At 37.6% G+C, this 14226-nt stretch overlaps 1 protein-coding gene across 4 annotated transcripts in view; it reads right to left on the reverse strand.

Moving 5' to 3' along the window:
- Positions 1 to 810: 810 nt before the first annotated feature.
- LOC129751565 (protein encore) overlaps positions 811 to 14226 on the reverse strand; it is a 219403-nt gene continuing 205987 nt past the window's right edge. For all 4 annotated transcript variants that reach the window (XM_055747150.1, XM_055747152.1, XM_055747148.1 and 1 more), the window contains one exon: positions 811 to 13888. In XM_055747150.1, coding sequence (XP_055603125.1) covers positions 13821 to 13888 — 68 coding nt within the window. In that variant the 3' untranslated portion in view covers positions 811 to 13820. The remainder of the gene's footprint in view (positions 13889 to 14226) is intronic.

Genomic DNA, 14226 nt, shown 5'->3' on the forward strand with positions numbered 1-14226 from the left:
AAGTGTTAGTAACAACAACAACAACAACAACAACAAAGCAACACGAAATGGTGACGAAATCACGAAAACACCTAAACAAAAAAAAAACTACCAAACCAACAAAAGAAGGACTGTTGAAAGGAGTAGATTAAAAAAAAAAAACAAGTTTAAAAGATCCTTTAAGAAAAGTACGTTTTTTAAGCGCAACATGAAAAATCTTCTAGAAAGATAAGTAAGGGTGTTGCCCAATCTATTTAAATCAGTTAAATTATTTCCCAACGCATTGTGATTAAATTTTTTTTTCAACTGAAAGCCCTTAAAGATATATTCATTTGAAAACAAAATCAATCTGAAGATCCACCATTGAAATTGTAACGTTAAATTTAGAAGAGAAACTTTAAAAATCTGACAGAAAAAAAAACCACATTTCTCTTCAGCAAAAGCGCAAAAACAACAATGTAAAACCGGAAAATTGGTCAAGTCCCTTTCTCATATTGGCACACACAGTAAAAACAAGTAGATTACAGATGAAAAATTATAATATGTATCAGAAAAATTTAAATAAACTCTCGCTACCAAAACAGTTTGCAAGCGAAAGAAGAAACAAAACCAAAAACAAAAAAAAAGGATCTTCGGATTTGTTGTTTGTTTATTTTTTTTCTGAAAGAAAGAACTCGCCTTACTTTTTTGTTATTTTTTTATTACTGCTTCAATTAATCTCGCTTCTTATTTTTGGTTATATTCTCCCCCGTTTTGCGTTTTTTTAAGTGTATATAAATTAAAATAAATACATTCTTTTTTTTGTTCATATATATTAACACATTGAATAAACTTTCTTTTTCTTTAATTTTTGGGTTTCCCTCCTCTTTTTTCTGCTGGTTCGTCTTAGTGCTTGTTTTTTATTTTGTTTATTTTGGTATCAATCATATTTTTGTTTTCTTTCTTTCATGTCTATCGTTTTAGTTTTATTTTATGTATTTCTTTATATGTAGTTTGCTTTTTTTGTCTGTTTGCACTTCATCACTTGCATACAACAGTTTGTGGTATGGTCGCTTATTTAAGGATAATCATTTTCGGTAGCTTTCCTTTTTTGTCTATTAATTTGCTCTTCCCCTCGAAATAGTTAGTCAACAAACAAAAACATTGCCGCATGCCTCTAATTTTAAGAAAACGTTCTCCGAATCGATGCCTTTCTATTTTGTTCCTCCGTCGTAGGTGTGATTTTTTTTATATTTTATTAAATTTAGTTTTGTTTTAAGTTTCCTATTTAATTTTTTCGGCTTTCTACTTTCTTTCAATTACTTTTTTCCCTTTTCGGTATTTGACTGTTATTGAAGTTTTGTTTTTGATCGGAAGTGTTTGTAGATATGAATTATTGCAAAATTATTCTTGAATATTTTCAGATCAAAATACGATGAGAATTGACAAATAGAAAACACTGCAGTTCCCAAACATAGCCATCACAGCCAAGTTTTGTCCCGAACGTCGACCGGAGCCTTTTTTGGAAAGAGATGAATTATTTAAACCCGAGATGGCAGGACCTGGACGGGACGTCAGTTTCATGAGCCTCGGGTATGCCAAAGTTAAAATTTCCACAAACTTTTAAAAGCAAGTTCACTCATGTTGGGAAAAAGTAGTAGAAATTTTGACACTTGTAGCACATTTTGAAATTTTTACCATGCAAAAGTGTTTTCAAGATCTTTGGCCGTCAAATTTGTTTTTACAACACTGTTTCTATTTTTGTGATATGTGATAGAAATCAAACTTTTTTTTGCATCACAGCATGCGAATATAGAACAAGTCTTGTAAAAAAAAAATACTTGACAGCTGCTATTATTGAAATCTTTTCGCATGGTAAAATTTTCAAAATGTACTACAAGTGTAAAAATTTCTACCATTTTTTTCCAACACGAGTGAACTTGCTCTAAGTGAGATCGTTAAGTTTATGGATTCGTCATTAAGAGATTTTTAGTGTAAACAATTCACTTTTGAACCAGAAGTAGGCGTATGCCAAACTGACATCAAGCGTTTGTGTCGGCTCCGTAAATTTTATACAAATTTCATGGCAAAGAACGCATTTTCAACAACCAAATTCAATTAAACTGTTTGAGAGTTCTCCCAAGAAACCGTTTATGTGAAAGTTACGAGAATTGGAATTGCAGAATAAACTTCTGAAGAATTTCGTGAGACAGTGAAAGTCAAGAAAAAAAAATGGAATTGAGAAAACCTGGAAAAGAAATTATGTGAAGGAAATTGTGGATTGGATTCGCTAGACAAATTAAATCACCTTAAAGAAACTATAGTCAACAAAATTCTGAAGTTTGCTGAAGTCCACAAGAAATGACATCTTAGCTGGAAAAAATGCCATCAATCAAACAACATTTGTATCTGCCTGCGTCAAGCTTCGGTAGTTTTTGGTGAGATCAATCCAGTAGTTTTGGTTCTTTTTATATATAGTAGTTTTGGTTCTTTTTATTTATATTCTTCATAAATATATTAACAAATCCTATGAACGTTTGGCAGGGAACTCAACGTTGATGCTGTATCTTTTGCGGTTTTCATCACATGGTTGGTCTGGCCGTAGAGTTATCTGTAATGCATTCAATATGTAACAGATTCAACGTTGTAATGAAAAGTGACAGACGCAAGTCATTCATTTTCCAGGATGCTTACAAGTTTTGGTCATGTTGAAATTAGAAGTAACAGAAGAAGAAGAAGTAAACAATTCACTTTTGAACCATCAACGGATGGTCGATTTCTTTGAAATGTCGATCCCTTGTTTAGCCCTTCCCTTGCATGTTTTGTTTTTGAGTGTTTTGAGGCTATAACACGGAAAATTCCCTTTTCTTGCTTAAAATGAAAAGACGTCGCTTTTGCCAGATAGTCAAAACATGTGATATAAGGACTTTGCTTGCTGCTAATCTTCTGTATTTATTCTAAGAATAAATTTTCCTGACAACTTTATAAGTGGGTGGCCTAAGCGCCCCTTCCGGATAGCCTCTCAGATTTCAATTTGAGTATGATTACGTATTTTTAACTCAGCGGTGGCTCCAGAGAGTAGGAATTTTGTAACCCAATATACAAGACGCTAGCTCATTCGGAAATTTTCTTGACTAAAAGAAGGTCATTTCATAACAGAGTTGGAACGAAGGCTTCAAAATTTAGGATTTCTTTCCAACCTCAATTTACTCCTTTGGCTTCCCACATCTATCAAACGTTGAAAAGATTCCGGTGTTTTGTTCACTCCGGCATGATGAGTTTTTCGTAATGTTTATGGAAAAATCTAGGATAAACTCTCCAAACCAAAAGATTCTAACCGTTCATCACTCCTTCATACCAATTTGGGTGACGGGCGACGAGGTATTCGTTCTAAGAGACCCGTCACCCAAATATGGTTGGCACTTTTTGTTGTGAGTTCAATGCGGTTCGCCGAACTCCTCAACGACGGAAGATCATAGGTAATATCATAACGAAAACTTCGTACGAATGGTTGACAACCATATAGAGGAAAATCCGCCACTCAAGGTCACGACTTTTATCTGTGATTGCTTATTACTTCCACACCCGAATCCTTTTTTGAATTCGCAATGTTCGAAGACGCCAGTTTTGGAGGTCCAGGGATATAAATTTTGAAATAGAAGTATTAGTCATTCCGCGCCACGCGTGAGGGGACGATAGTCGAGTCAGCCGAGTCACTCGACTCCAGGAGTCGCTTTAGGTAGTGAACGTAACTTCGGATGAACTTTGGGAATCAACCTGTCACTTCACTTACACCGACTATCGTAATATGGTGACTAGAGTCCCGTGACGGTAAGGTGACTCGACTATCGTCAACTCACGTGCGGCGCAGCATAAGGGCCTAGGTGTATATTCACCTAAGCCACTCTAGGGTGACTGCCATGAGCCGATAGTTTCACCTCCTCTTGGTCCAGGGCGGAAACGTGTCTGTAAGTCCCGGCGATTGCAGATGTACGACTTAGAAAACTACCACTAAACCCACTAGAGGCCGTCGACAGATCCTTGCCAAATTTGCGCGGAAGAAGTGGTGCATTTGGGTACCAAGTAATAGTATCCAGGTGTCAGACGTAGGGGTAGTTTCACCTCCCCGTGGTGCAGAGTGGAAACGTGTCTGCAGATTTGTCACCTGCAGGTGTACGACCAAGAGAACTACACGTTACATTTGGTACTGTCTAGCTTCGATGACAGCCTGCGTACCGAGTGTGGCGCAAACGTGATGCGACTGGGTGCCTTGATACCAGTGCTCAGTTGCAAGTGGACGGGTCGTCGAGCTAGTGTTAATCGGTCTGCTTTTTGGGGGAGTTCCTGGCCCCGATTAGCGGATATGATTGGCACACGGCGGGTAGAGAAGAGGACCTTGTGCCGGAAACATGTGGTGCCCAGACCTCAAGTCTTACGAGCAGAAGTCGGGCCTCAGATTAAGTCTCGAAGAGTTGACACGGAGGACACGTTAAGTGAGGTGTGTGTGGAGCGCCTCACCAAAGTCTCAAATTGTGACAAGAGGCCGAATGTGGGTTTCGAGTCACGAGTAGCGGCGAACGATTGTCCCGCCGTGAGTCGCGAATCGTAGACAGTAGAGGGGGAGAGCTTGGCTGGAGTAGTACGCTTTGCGCGAGTATGGTCGCCTATCACGGGTTAAGCCTTCGTTGCAGGTCCGGATGGGAAGTATGGCCAGAAGCCCCAGGTGGACTTTATGGTGTAGGGGTACATAGTATCATGAGTCACCAATTACACCCATGGACCCAGAGTAGCAAACTGGGGAGACGCGGTGGCTTGTCGTGCCTCGAAATGCAATCCGTAAAAAGGGTTTACCATCTGGTGATCAACTAATGAAAAAAAAGGTGACTGCCCTGGTCGGTAGTTTAACTCCATCGTGGTCCAGGATGGAAACGTGTCTGTAAGTTCCGGCGATTGCAGATGTACGGTTAAGAAAACTACCACTAAACCCACTAGAGGCCGTCAAACGATCCTTGCCAAATCTGCACGGAAGAAGTGGTGCCAAGTACCAGCATCCAGGGGTCAGACGTGAGGGGTTTGACTCGCGTTTAGGGGGATATGTCACTGAACTGCGGATGCAATCGGAGGGAGAGCGTTATGCGTTTCGGGACTTCCGAGACTCAACTCAATAAAAGAGTAGTTGCGCAAAGTAGTGTGGACTATTTATAAGTAAACACTTGTAGAGATGTCAGGCATAAGAGGTGTCAGAAGATGCACAGTGTAGATCTCGAGGTGTTAGGTCAGATTAAGTGCGGTCGACAGCTTGATTTGCGCTTCGGGATGTTGATCCCCCGGTACGCAAATCGAGTAGTTCCGCAAAGTGGGGACTTGAGTCAACACTAGAGGTGTCGAAGGAATCTTGGTTCACACGTGGTTTGGGGGTCCCCTCGCCTGATATACGTGTGCGACCAGAGAAAGTGTCGTAGACAACTTGTTTTGTGTCTCTGGACTTCCTGGATCAAATTCTTGAAGTTATTTGAAGCATTGTATCAAGTGTCGTCCAATTGCACCCATGGACCCAGAGTAACAAACTGGAAGGACGCGGTGGCCAGCCGTGCCTTGGAATTCAATCCGTAAACTAGATTTACCACCTGGGTTATCAACTAATAGAAAACACTTAGAAGAGGACCTGCGGTGGCTTTGCCTCCCCTACATAGTCAGTCAGTGAGTCTAGCAAAAGTTTATCCGATCAGTTCCGAGCTTTCTTTATAAATTGTCCTTAGCTTACACCTTCACCACCTTTACCTTCTCCTACGAAGCACGCTAGCTATCCAGCTATATATTTCAAATTTCTAAAAAAAAATTCTATCTTAGAATTCAGCAATGCCATTAAAATATTATAATCATTTATTTATAAATGGAACGATAAGTTAGTTGAATAAAGTATTCCAAGTTATACCCTCAGGTAGACCAAGTTTCTCCTTTCCGCTGCCCAAAATGCTGCTAAAACATATACGTTGTAAGATACTTTCCGTTTTCAAATGTGGATGTGGCAATAGCTAGATTGGATGTCAGTGTCTCGAACAACCTTCCAAAGGACCCGGACTCAAACTGTGTAGTCAGAGCTATCTGAAAAACCACCTTCACCTTCTAAAAAAAAACAAAGGTTTATCTGCTGGGTTTGGCGTTAAACAAGTACGGAAAAAGGTCATCGAGGAGTGGTTTGTCGCATCTGAGTGGGGATATAAAATGGATTATTCACCGGAAACCATCCTAATGGTACATTCTTGATGTATGTATGTAGCCAACCGCGAATCGAGATGAGGTTGGATGTAAAACAAAACGTCAAACACAACAGTTCAGCCACACCCATGTAACTTATCGAAAATCCTTTCTATACGCTCAGTGCTGCTCCCTTCTGAGTGGGGGTATCATAACAGGCGGCGAAAATAGCTTGTACACCCTCTTTACTGTGTGTACTCAGCACACCCCTGGGAAGATGATGTCGTGTCATGCAGCAACCCTACAGTATAAGTATGTCATGACAGCCGACAAGCATGAGCTCCGAGGTGATTCAGCCTCTTTCGCATTCTAGACGCCGGACAGACCAGACGTGTATCCTTTGCGGTAAGTAAGGATGCAGCAGACTAAGGTCCGATCCGCACATTTACTACCTAATAGTTCGAGTCTTTGATAACGTAAACTTCAAAAAAGGTTAAAAAAAAATCAAAGTAGCCGTTGTTTGAATTCGTTTTGGTAGCATAAATTTCAAGAAGTCATTCAACCAAAATGGGCCGCAAAAACTGTGCAGTTGTTGGATGTTTTGCTTCCAAATCCGGAATAGCAAAGAAAACATACTTCCGTGCATCTGGTAAAAGCAGGTAAGTGTTCTATTTTCAAAATTGATAAGATTCGGTTAAATTGAATGATCTCGAACATTTCAGATCATTTGAGTGCTGGAAAAAGTTTAGCGGCAATCCAGACATGAAGCCTCACCACTTAATCTGCGAGAATCATTTCTCAGAGGATGATTTTATTAATAAATCCAACCATTCCCAAGGGTAGGTAGTTTTTTTGTACGAAGAAACAACCGGACAATCATTTTGATTTTTTGATTTTTAGCCTTATTCAAAATGCGAAACCAACACTTAAATGCCCGAAGATTTTTGAAAACGTATTCGAAACCAAAGATTTTCCACCAGTTTTACCGGATGCTAGTGATATTCCTCGCGAAGTCGAAAGCTACCATGGTAAGATATTTTCGAAAATTTTAACGTTATGAATGTATCCTTATTGCCTTGAAAACCACTTACTTAGAACGATACACAGTGTGTACCTGAATGTTTTTCCCTGATATAAATGTTTTTTAAAAAAGTTTGAAGTTTGAATTTTGAGAGCCCCAGAAGGCCCACTAAGGTAAATTATTAATGTTCTGTTCAAAGCAACGCAAAAACAAATTTAGGCTTTCTAATTACTACAAGAATAACAGGAAAAACTTTAATCAACGGGTAGGAGGGAGTTAAGAGACAACATTTCTTTTTTAATTTATTACTCTTTTTTGTTAATTCAATGCAGACTGCTCCTTAAAAAAGAACTAAAATTGGATGTTACAAAAAATCTATTTTCTTTACTTTCATCAAAACCAAGATTATATCGTAAATTTTTGTGTCGGTAGCAAGGTTCAAAATCCAATCTACTTCATATTTTTGTCTTTTAATTTTTTGTTTTTTTAAGTCGTTTTGAAATCATTTTTCATTCGCATTCAATAAAAAAAATCATATTTTTTTCGAGTTATTTAAAAAGTTGTATCTTCTTTTTGGTTAAAGAAAAAAACTCAAAAATTTTTAAGTCAACTCACAATTGAATTAAATTCAATTGTATAATCGAATCGTCGTATTGGCTGGATTTTAAACTCATGTCTCAATAAAATTTGTTGAGTTTAAAATCAAATTCATGAACAAGCAATTCAGACATAGCTCACGTATGTCATTTTTCAGGACTAAATCGACAGATAGGCCCGCTTGGTGTGAAATCTGAACTCAAGGACATAATTGAACACATGGCATTAGAGAAAAATATCTCCAATTCTATTTTGGAAATTCTTTGTTATGATTGTGTGTCATTATTAGTAGATAAATATTTAAACTATCAACTTACAATAGATAAAAAAAGAAAAAAACAAAATAACTGAGAAGTCAAGTCAAGTTTAAGTATTGTTTATTTATTAGGTAAATTAGTTTTAACATTATTTGAATAAATAATTTGTAAATTTTGACAAAAACCAAAAAATGTTTGTTTTATTTGATTCTGCATATTAAATACTTTTCTTCTTCTACAAACCACGATAGTTTCGAAAAAGTTGTGATGATAGTTTTTAATCCAGACAATCTTATTTCAATTTAATTGATTAACAGATTTCCAATTAACTCAACAAAATAATCAAAAATATTCTTCAGCTTGTAAACCATGTAGATGTCGCTATTGTACTGATTGCCAACCATAATAACTTTGAATGCGATTTGTTTTCCTAAGACACACTTTGGTATCCTTAGTAACATGGGTGAGTTTTGTTGCCCCAACTCTTTAGATGGCGTTGCGAACATCGAATATCCATATAGAAGAATGTATGTTCGCGGCAAAGCCCACTTCTTTATCTTGAAGTGACGGTATCTTTGGTTCAGCTCTATTCAAAGTTGTTGGTCGTAGTAATCGAGAAATAATAAAAATAGATTTCACTAACTCTGTTCATTTTCTAAGATTATGAGCCCAGAAGCGAGTGTCATAGCAACGGCATAACAAGTTTAAAAAAAATTCACACGTAGTGAAAATTTTCGGCTTTTGGAAAGAGGATGACTGGACAAAACAAGCGTGAAGCGGGGCATGTTCGAGGACACCGATGTCAGTGTTTCTCAGGAAACAGTCAAGCGGGAAGCGGAACGATTGCAAGGGCGCAGATTGCAGGTGGCAGCAGCCTACCTTTGTCGCAGCGATTGCATGGCCAAGAATATTACAGCTCTTGGTCATTTTCGATGAAAATGGTGCTCATCCGAGAAGGGAAATGGGCAGCGATTACGACCCATCCCAGCAATTGTCGGAACGGGCTCTGGCAACCATCTGTCTCAGTATCGAGCCAATCAATTACATCTTGGTACAGAACGCGCAGACAGCTAAAGAAGCGTGGAACGGCCAGAGAGCAGCGTTTGAAGAAACCGAATATCTTCGGGAATCTCGCCTTCTCCGGCAGATGACCGGGATACGGCTAGTGGATTGTGAATCAGTCGAGGCATATGCCAATTCGCTGATGACCACGAGGCACAAGCTAGCTGAGATCGGGTTCGAAATCATCGGCCGGTGGATGTCGAACATTCTTCTGATGTGACTTCCGAAGCAGTATGAACCAATAGTGATGGGTTTCGAGGCGTCAGGAATCAACATGACGGCGGACACTATACGAGCAAAGGTTTGGCAGGACGTCGAGTGGCCGGATGATGATGCGACAAGTTGCGAGGGGGCGTTTTATGATAATCATCGAAGTAAAATCAGCTATCATGTGCTATAGCCTATAGGAGCAACCAGAAGGGACATTACGCTATCGAGTGTCCACAGAAACCGGACAGGCAGCTCTTCCAGTGAACGAATCTATTGTCGTAGATACGACGACGATAGATTCATCGTCGTAAACGAAAAGTTCGGTTGTGGCTAAGGGAAACACAACACTCCGAGCAGATGTCTTAGGTGAGTGTAGCACTTTAAACATAAAAGAAGAACAGAAAGATGAGACACTTGAATAGACCCACAGTGAAGCGTCGCGTCCGCGGACGTGGGAAGCTAAGCCAGTAGCAGGAATTTTCGAAGGCCATCAACGGTCGACGGTGCTGCAACGTTGTTTTTAAAGGATGTCAATTTCGCACGCTAGGCGACAATGAAGTTTTCCAATCCCACGAGGCAGATTCGAATATTGAAAAAGGGTCCGAAATGAGGAGGGCAGACAAAGTGGTAAAGCAAGATTCAAGGGTCGTTAATCCGGGTAGTCCGTTATCCGGAGAGGTCTGTTTGTTTATTTGTCTGGGATTTTAAAACCAATCCGGAGAGGTCAACAAAGCAGTTTCAAGTAACACGTCCGAGTTTGACGTTCTTATTGGTAGCAGCTCAAGAAGAATACCATCGAACTACACCAAGTCGAGTCAACTAATAGAATGTCAGAAGCTCTCGACCAAGGCTATTCCGGTACAGAAACTACAGGAAGTCAGGTCCTTCCTTGGAATTCAAGAATTCTCGATTAAGAGGTTGATCGAGAAATAATAAAAATAGATCATAGCAGTCCTTTTAGAATTTGAATAAGATCACTCTTGTTAAGTATCTCGTTCAAACCAGGATAGCTAGATTCCTTAGGTATGCTACTCCGCTGCTTGAATATGTATTAGTAGGCCAACCAAAAAATAGTTATAGAAATTCCACAGAAATGTATGAAATTTTTTCAAAATATTAGTTTTCTAGAAAAACTACTGATTTTAAAATTCTGCAAAAAATATAAAAATGTTCACCAAAGTATTTACAATGCATTAGGCTCTTGAGTGTATGTAAAACGTATTTTTAACGTAGCTTTTTTATTGAGTTGAAAAATTGCTTATTGCTTAATTCCTCATAAATGATTTTTTTTTTTAATTTTGTAGTATCTAAAATAAAGAAGCATTCTTTACAAGTAGTAACAAGTCATTTTTTAGCATATTTTTACTACTACATTTGAAAAAAATGCTTTCCGAAATTCGAATATTTTGCTGAAACACTTCTGAATCGCCAAAGAAAAACTAACTCGCAGTCAGAATATTGAAAGCTTTTAAGCATAAATTTTGTTAATTGGTACACAAGTTATTTCAAAGAATGTGACTGATTACTTATTTGAACAATAAGACCCCTCAATTATCCATAAATTGTAATTTTGTTTCAAATCCCATACATATCGTTCGAAATTTCATAACTATTTTTGACCCTGCGTTTACACGGTTCTGTCGATTGAGGTTAAGCGCAATGTTATACCTATTGATCTACCTATCTTGCGTTCAAACCACTCGTGTTTTCACTTACTCTATTAATTTTCCATAAAAAGTACTGACCCAAAAATCAAGTAAAATTCTTACTTCAAGTAAGATTCTTACTTTGATTTGGATTAGACTATCTGAAGACAGTATTCGTTCATTACCGCTCGACTTTTCAATTTTCACCTCAAATGATTAATTTTATTCAATTAAAACGTTATCTTGAGTTCAGGAAGAGGATTTTTTTCTCAAGAGTGACATAGATGCATGAGTGGGATCGGATTTGGTTTATGTGAAAAATCGTATCCAAGCGATGGCTTTTACAGATAAAAAATATGAAGTTTTGCGTTCGAGTTCTACGACATCGCACAGTGGGAAAATTTGACCCCAAAACCCAAAAAAATTCGAAGCCGCATATTGAGGAACCTGAAATAATGCTTTTTTTTTTAATTTTTTATTGGAATTCTACCCATTAAGGCCATTCTTCCTCAAAATAATGTTTTTCTTACGTGAAATTTTCTCAGAAATTATGAAATATTTTATTTTTATCTCACTTGGATGTTGATCGTTTTTAACAAAATGCACACCAAACTTTAATAAACTTTAAGAATGCATTCAACAATGCCCAGAATTTGAGACCGATCAAAAAATCTATGCAAAAGACATTCAATTTGTGGCGAAGAATTTACAATTCCTGTCTTTGTAACTTCTGTAACACTTAATAAATTTTCATGAAACTTTCACATAACGTTAGGATGTTTCCTAAAAACTAATTCATTTTCACAAAGTTATGATTGATTTTTTCTGGGTAATAAACGGAAAATAACATTTCAGTTGGGGGGTTCAGGTCCAAATTTTCCCACTTTGCATCGATTTGACTATGACAAGACAGCTAGTATTGTGAGAATCAGAGTAAAAAATCCAGTTTAAATAGGTTACCGAAAAAGAATATAATACAGTAGCAGCTTCTATGATTTGGTTGATGTGTAAGTACGGTTCTACTCTATTAGTAGAAAATTGGGAAGAAGTACGTTCTAGTTTTCTGTTTTGGGATTTCTCTTTTCGAGTTTCTTTCGAGTTGGCCACAGTACAGTAGTTTTGAATTGGTTTTAAACACTTTTCCATGTTTTTTTTATTATGCTTTTTCCTCCGCTTGGTTTTTAGTTGTTTTTGTTTTGTTTTTATTTCGGGGTAATATATACTATAAGTATATGAATGGTACTTTATCATTAAGTTTTGCTTGTGTGTTCTTTTTTTAAACTTCGATTTTACATCATAGTTTTATAGGTTGTTTGAGTTGTTTCATGAATAAATAATCAATAGTTCTACCTTTTTTGTATGGTTTTTTTTATTAGTTATCTGCCCTTAAGATTTGTTAATGCTTGATTTTATAAATAAACTTTGTCATATAAATCTGTTATGTTGGTAACACCGGTATAATAAATCGAGGATTTTGGTATTCATTTTCACTAGTGGATCATACTTGTTTGTTTTTTTTTTCTTTTTGGTTTCTCTGACTATGTAAGCTCCGATTTTTTTTACTTCGACTTCCTATATGGCTTAGATATACCCTTTCGAGAGTAACAGTTAGTTCTAGAGAGGTGACATTTTTTTCCTCGATTGGATGTAAACTAGGATGTTTCTATTTTCGCTACTGCTGATGGTTGGATTTCTCTTAAATGGTTTGGTTTTTGTTCTCCTTTTTTTGTGGGCGGCAGTTTGTTCGGATTCATTTCCTATATTTTATTCCTTCCTTATCCACCTATCAACAATTACATCTTCAACTAGTTTGGTCTACTAGCCGCAATGTCTTTCCCCCTTTTCCCTTTTCCGTTGATTTGTTTTTTGTTTGTTGATCACTGTTTCACTGTTAGTGTAGGTTGTGCGGCGAGCTTTGCTTTTCTTTTTCTCGTTTCGGCCCATGCTCTCATACGATAACGCATGCTCTTCAACTTTAACATATCCCGCGTTTAAAAATTAGTTAATTACTTAAAGTAATATGCTAGCATAGAGCTTTGCTTGAATCACTGGGAGAGCGATTATTTTCTAGACAACTTGCTTGTCTTTTAGCAACCAAAGGTTGCTAATCAAAGATAATTCTCAACAAGTGGTTCATTGTTTTCTTCAGTTTACTATTGTTTTAAACATGGTAATCTGTCTTATCGTGGGTCCATGGTAGATTTGGTATAAGTTTAGTAGTTTCGTTTTGCTGGGCTATGATTTTTCTTTTAGTTTTATCAATTTAAAATGAATGGCAATTATGCACGGGTAATCAATTCGATCGTATCGACCTTTACTGTTTTTTATAATGTAGGACTCTTGTTCAATGCGATAATATACGTGGTATAATTCTACACCTTTCGCGCGTAGCTGCTGTTTACACAATATAGGTAGGTATAAGCAGTTTTCTACTACTGAGAGACTGAACATATGAAGAATGGGTAGGTACGCTTAAAAGTACGAGTTTCAGTTGTTTTTAAAACATATTCTACACATGGCTTTTCATATGGTTGTTTCAGTTGCTTAAATCGTTTTTCTTCTTTAGCTTGCTTTCAGCATTGTTGGTTTTAGATGTAAGAAATTTTTCATTTTGTCGGGGTGTGATTCTAATCACCTAGCGATTAGCGTTGTTAAATAGTGCGTTTCATTGTTTTTTTTTTCAACTTGTTTCAATATCACACTTCCGTTTGGACACTTGCTTTTAGTAAGTGTGTCTGTTTTTTTTTTTGGTTTCTTGTTTTTATCAGTGAAGCGTTAGTTTTTTTTTGCTAGCGTTTGGAAATTTTCCTTACGTGGCCCCTAAGGGGCTATACAAGCAGCGAATATCTTTTGACTGTTGATATCATTAGTTTATCTCGGCGCCTTGGTACCCTTGTAGCTGTTGCTGTGCTGTGGACGTGGCGTGAACTGACGTGTTGCTGGAATAGAATAGAAGAAAGAAAATTAAAAGCTTTATTAACCCCACACCGAATTTAGTTAAATAAGGAATAACTGGCAGCATAACCTGGAGCGTGTTTGTAGAAGACAAACGCGCACTTCAGAACTAGCTAGATTAAACTGAGGGCAACCTTTGGGAGATGTTCAACAAGCCAAGCAATGTTTTGGTCGAAACTACTCAGGTCGTTGTTCAATGGAGCACGTTGAAATTAGTCGAAACCTATCCAGCTCGGCAGCAGGATTCGTTTCGACCTGGTAGAAATCGGTCGAAGTCAATTGGAAAGAGACAGGTGATAAACTGTCAATCCATTTCTACTTG

Source organism: Uranotaenia lowii, chromosome 3 (assembly GCF_029784155.1).
Source record: "Uranotaenia lowii strain MFRU-FL chromosome 3, ASM2978415v1, whole genome shotgun sequence".
NCBI classification, from domain to species: domain Eukaryota; kingdom Metazoa; phylum Arthropoda; class Insecta; order Diptera; family Culicidae; genus Uranotaenia; species Uranotaenia lowii.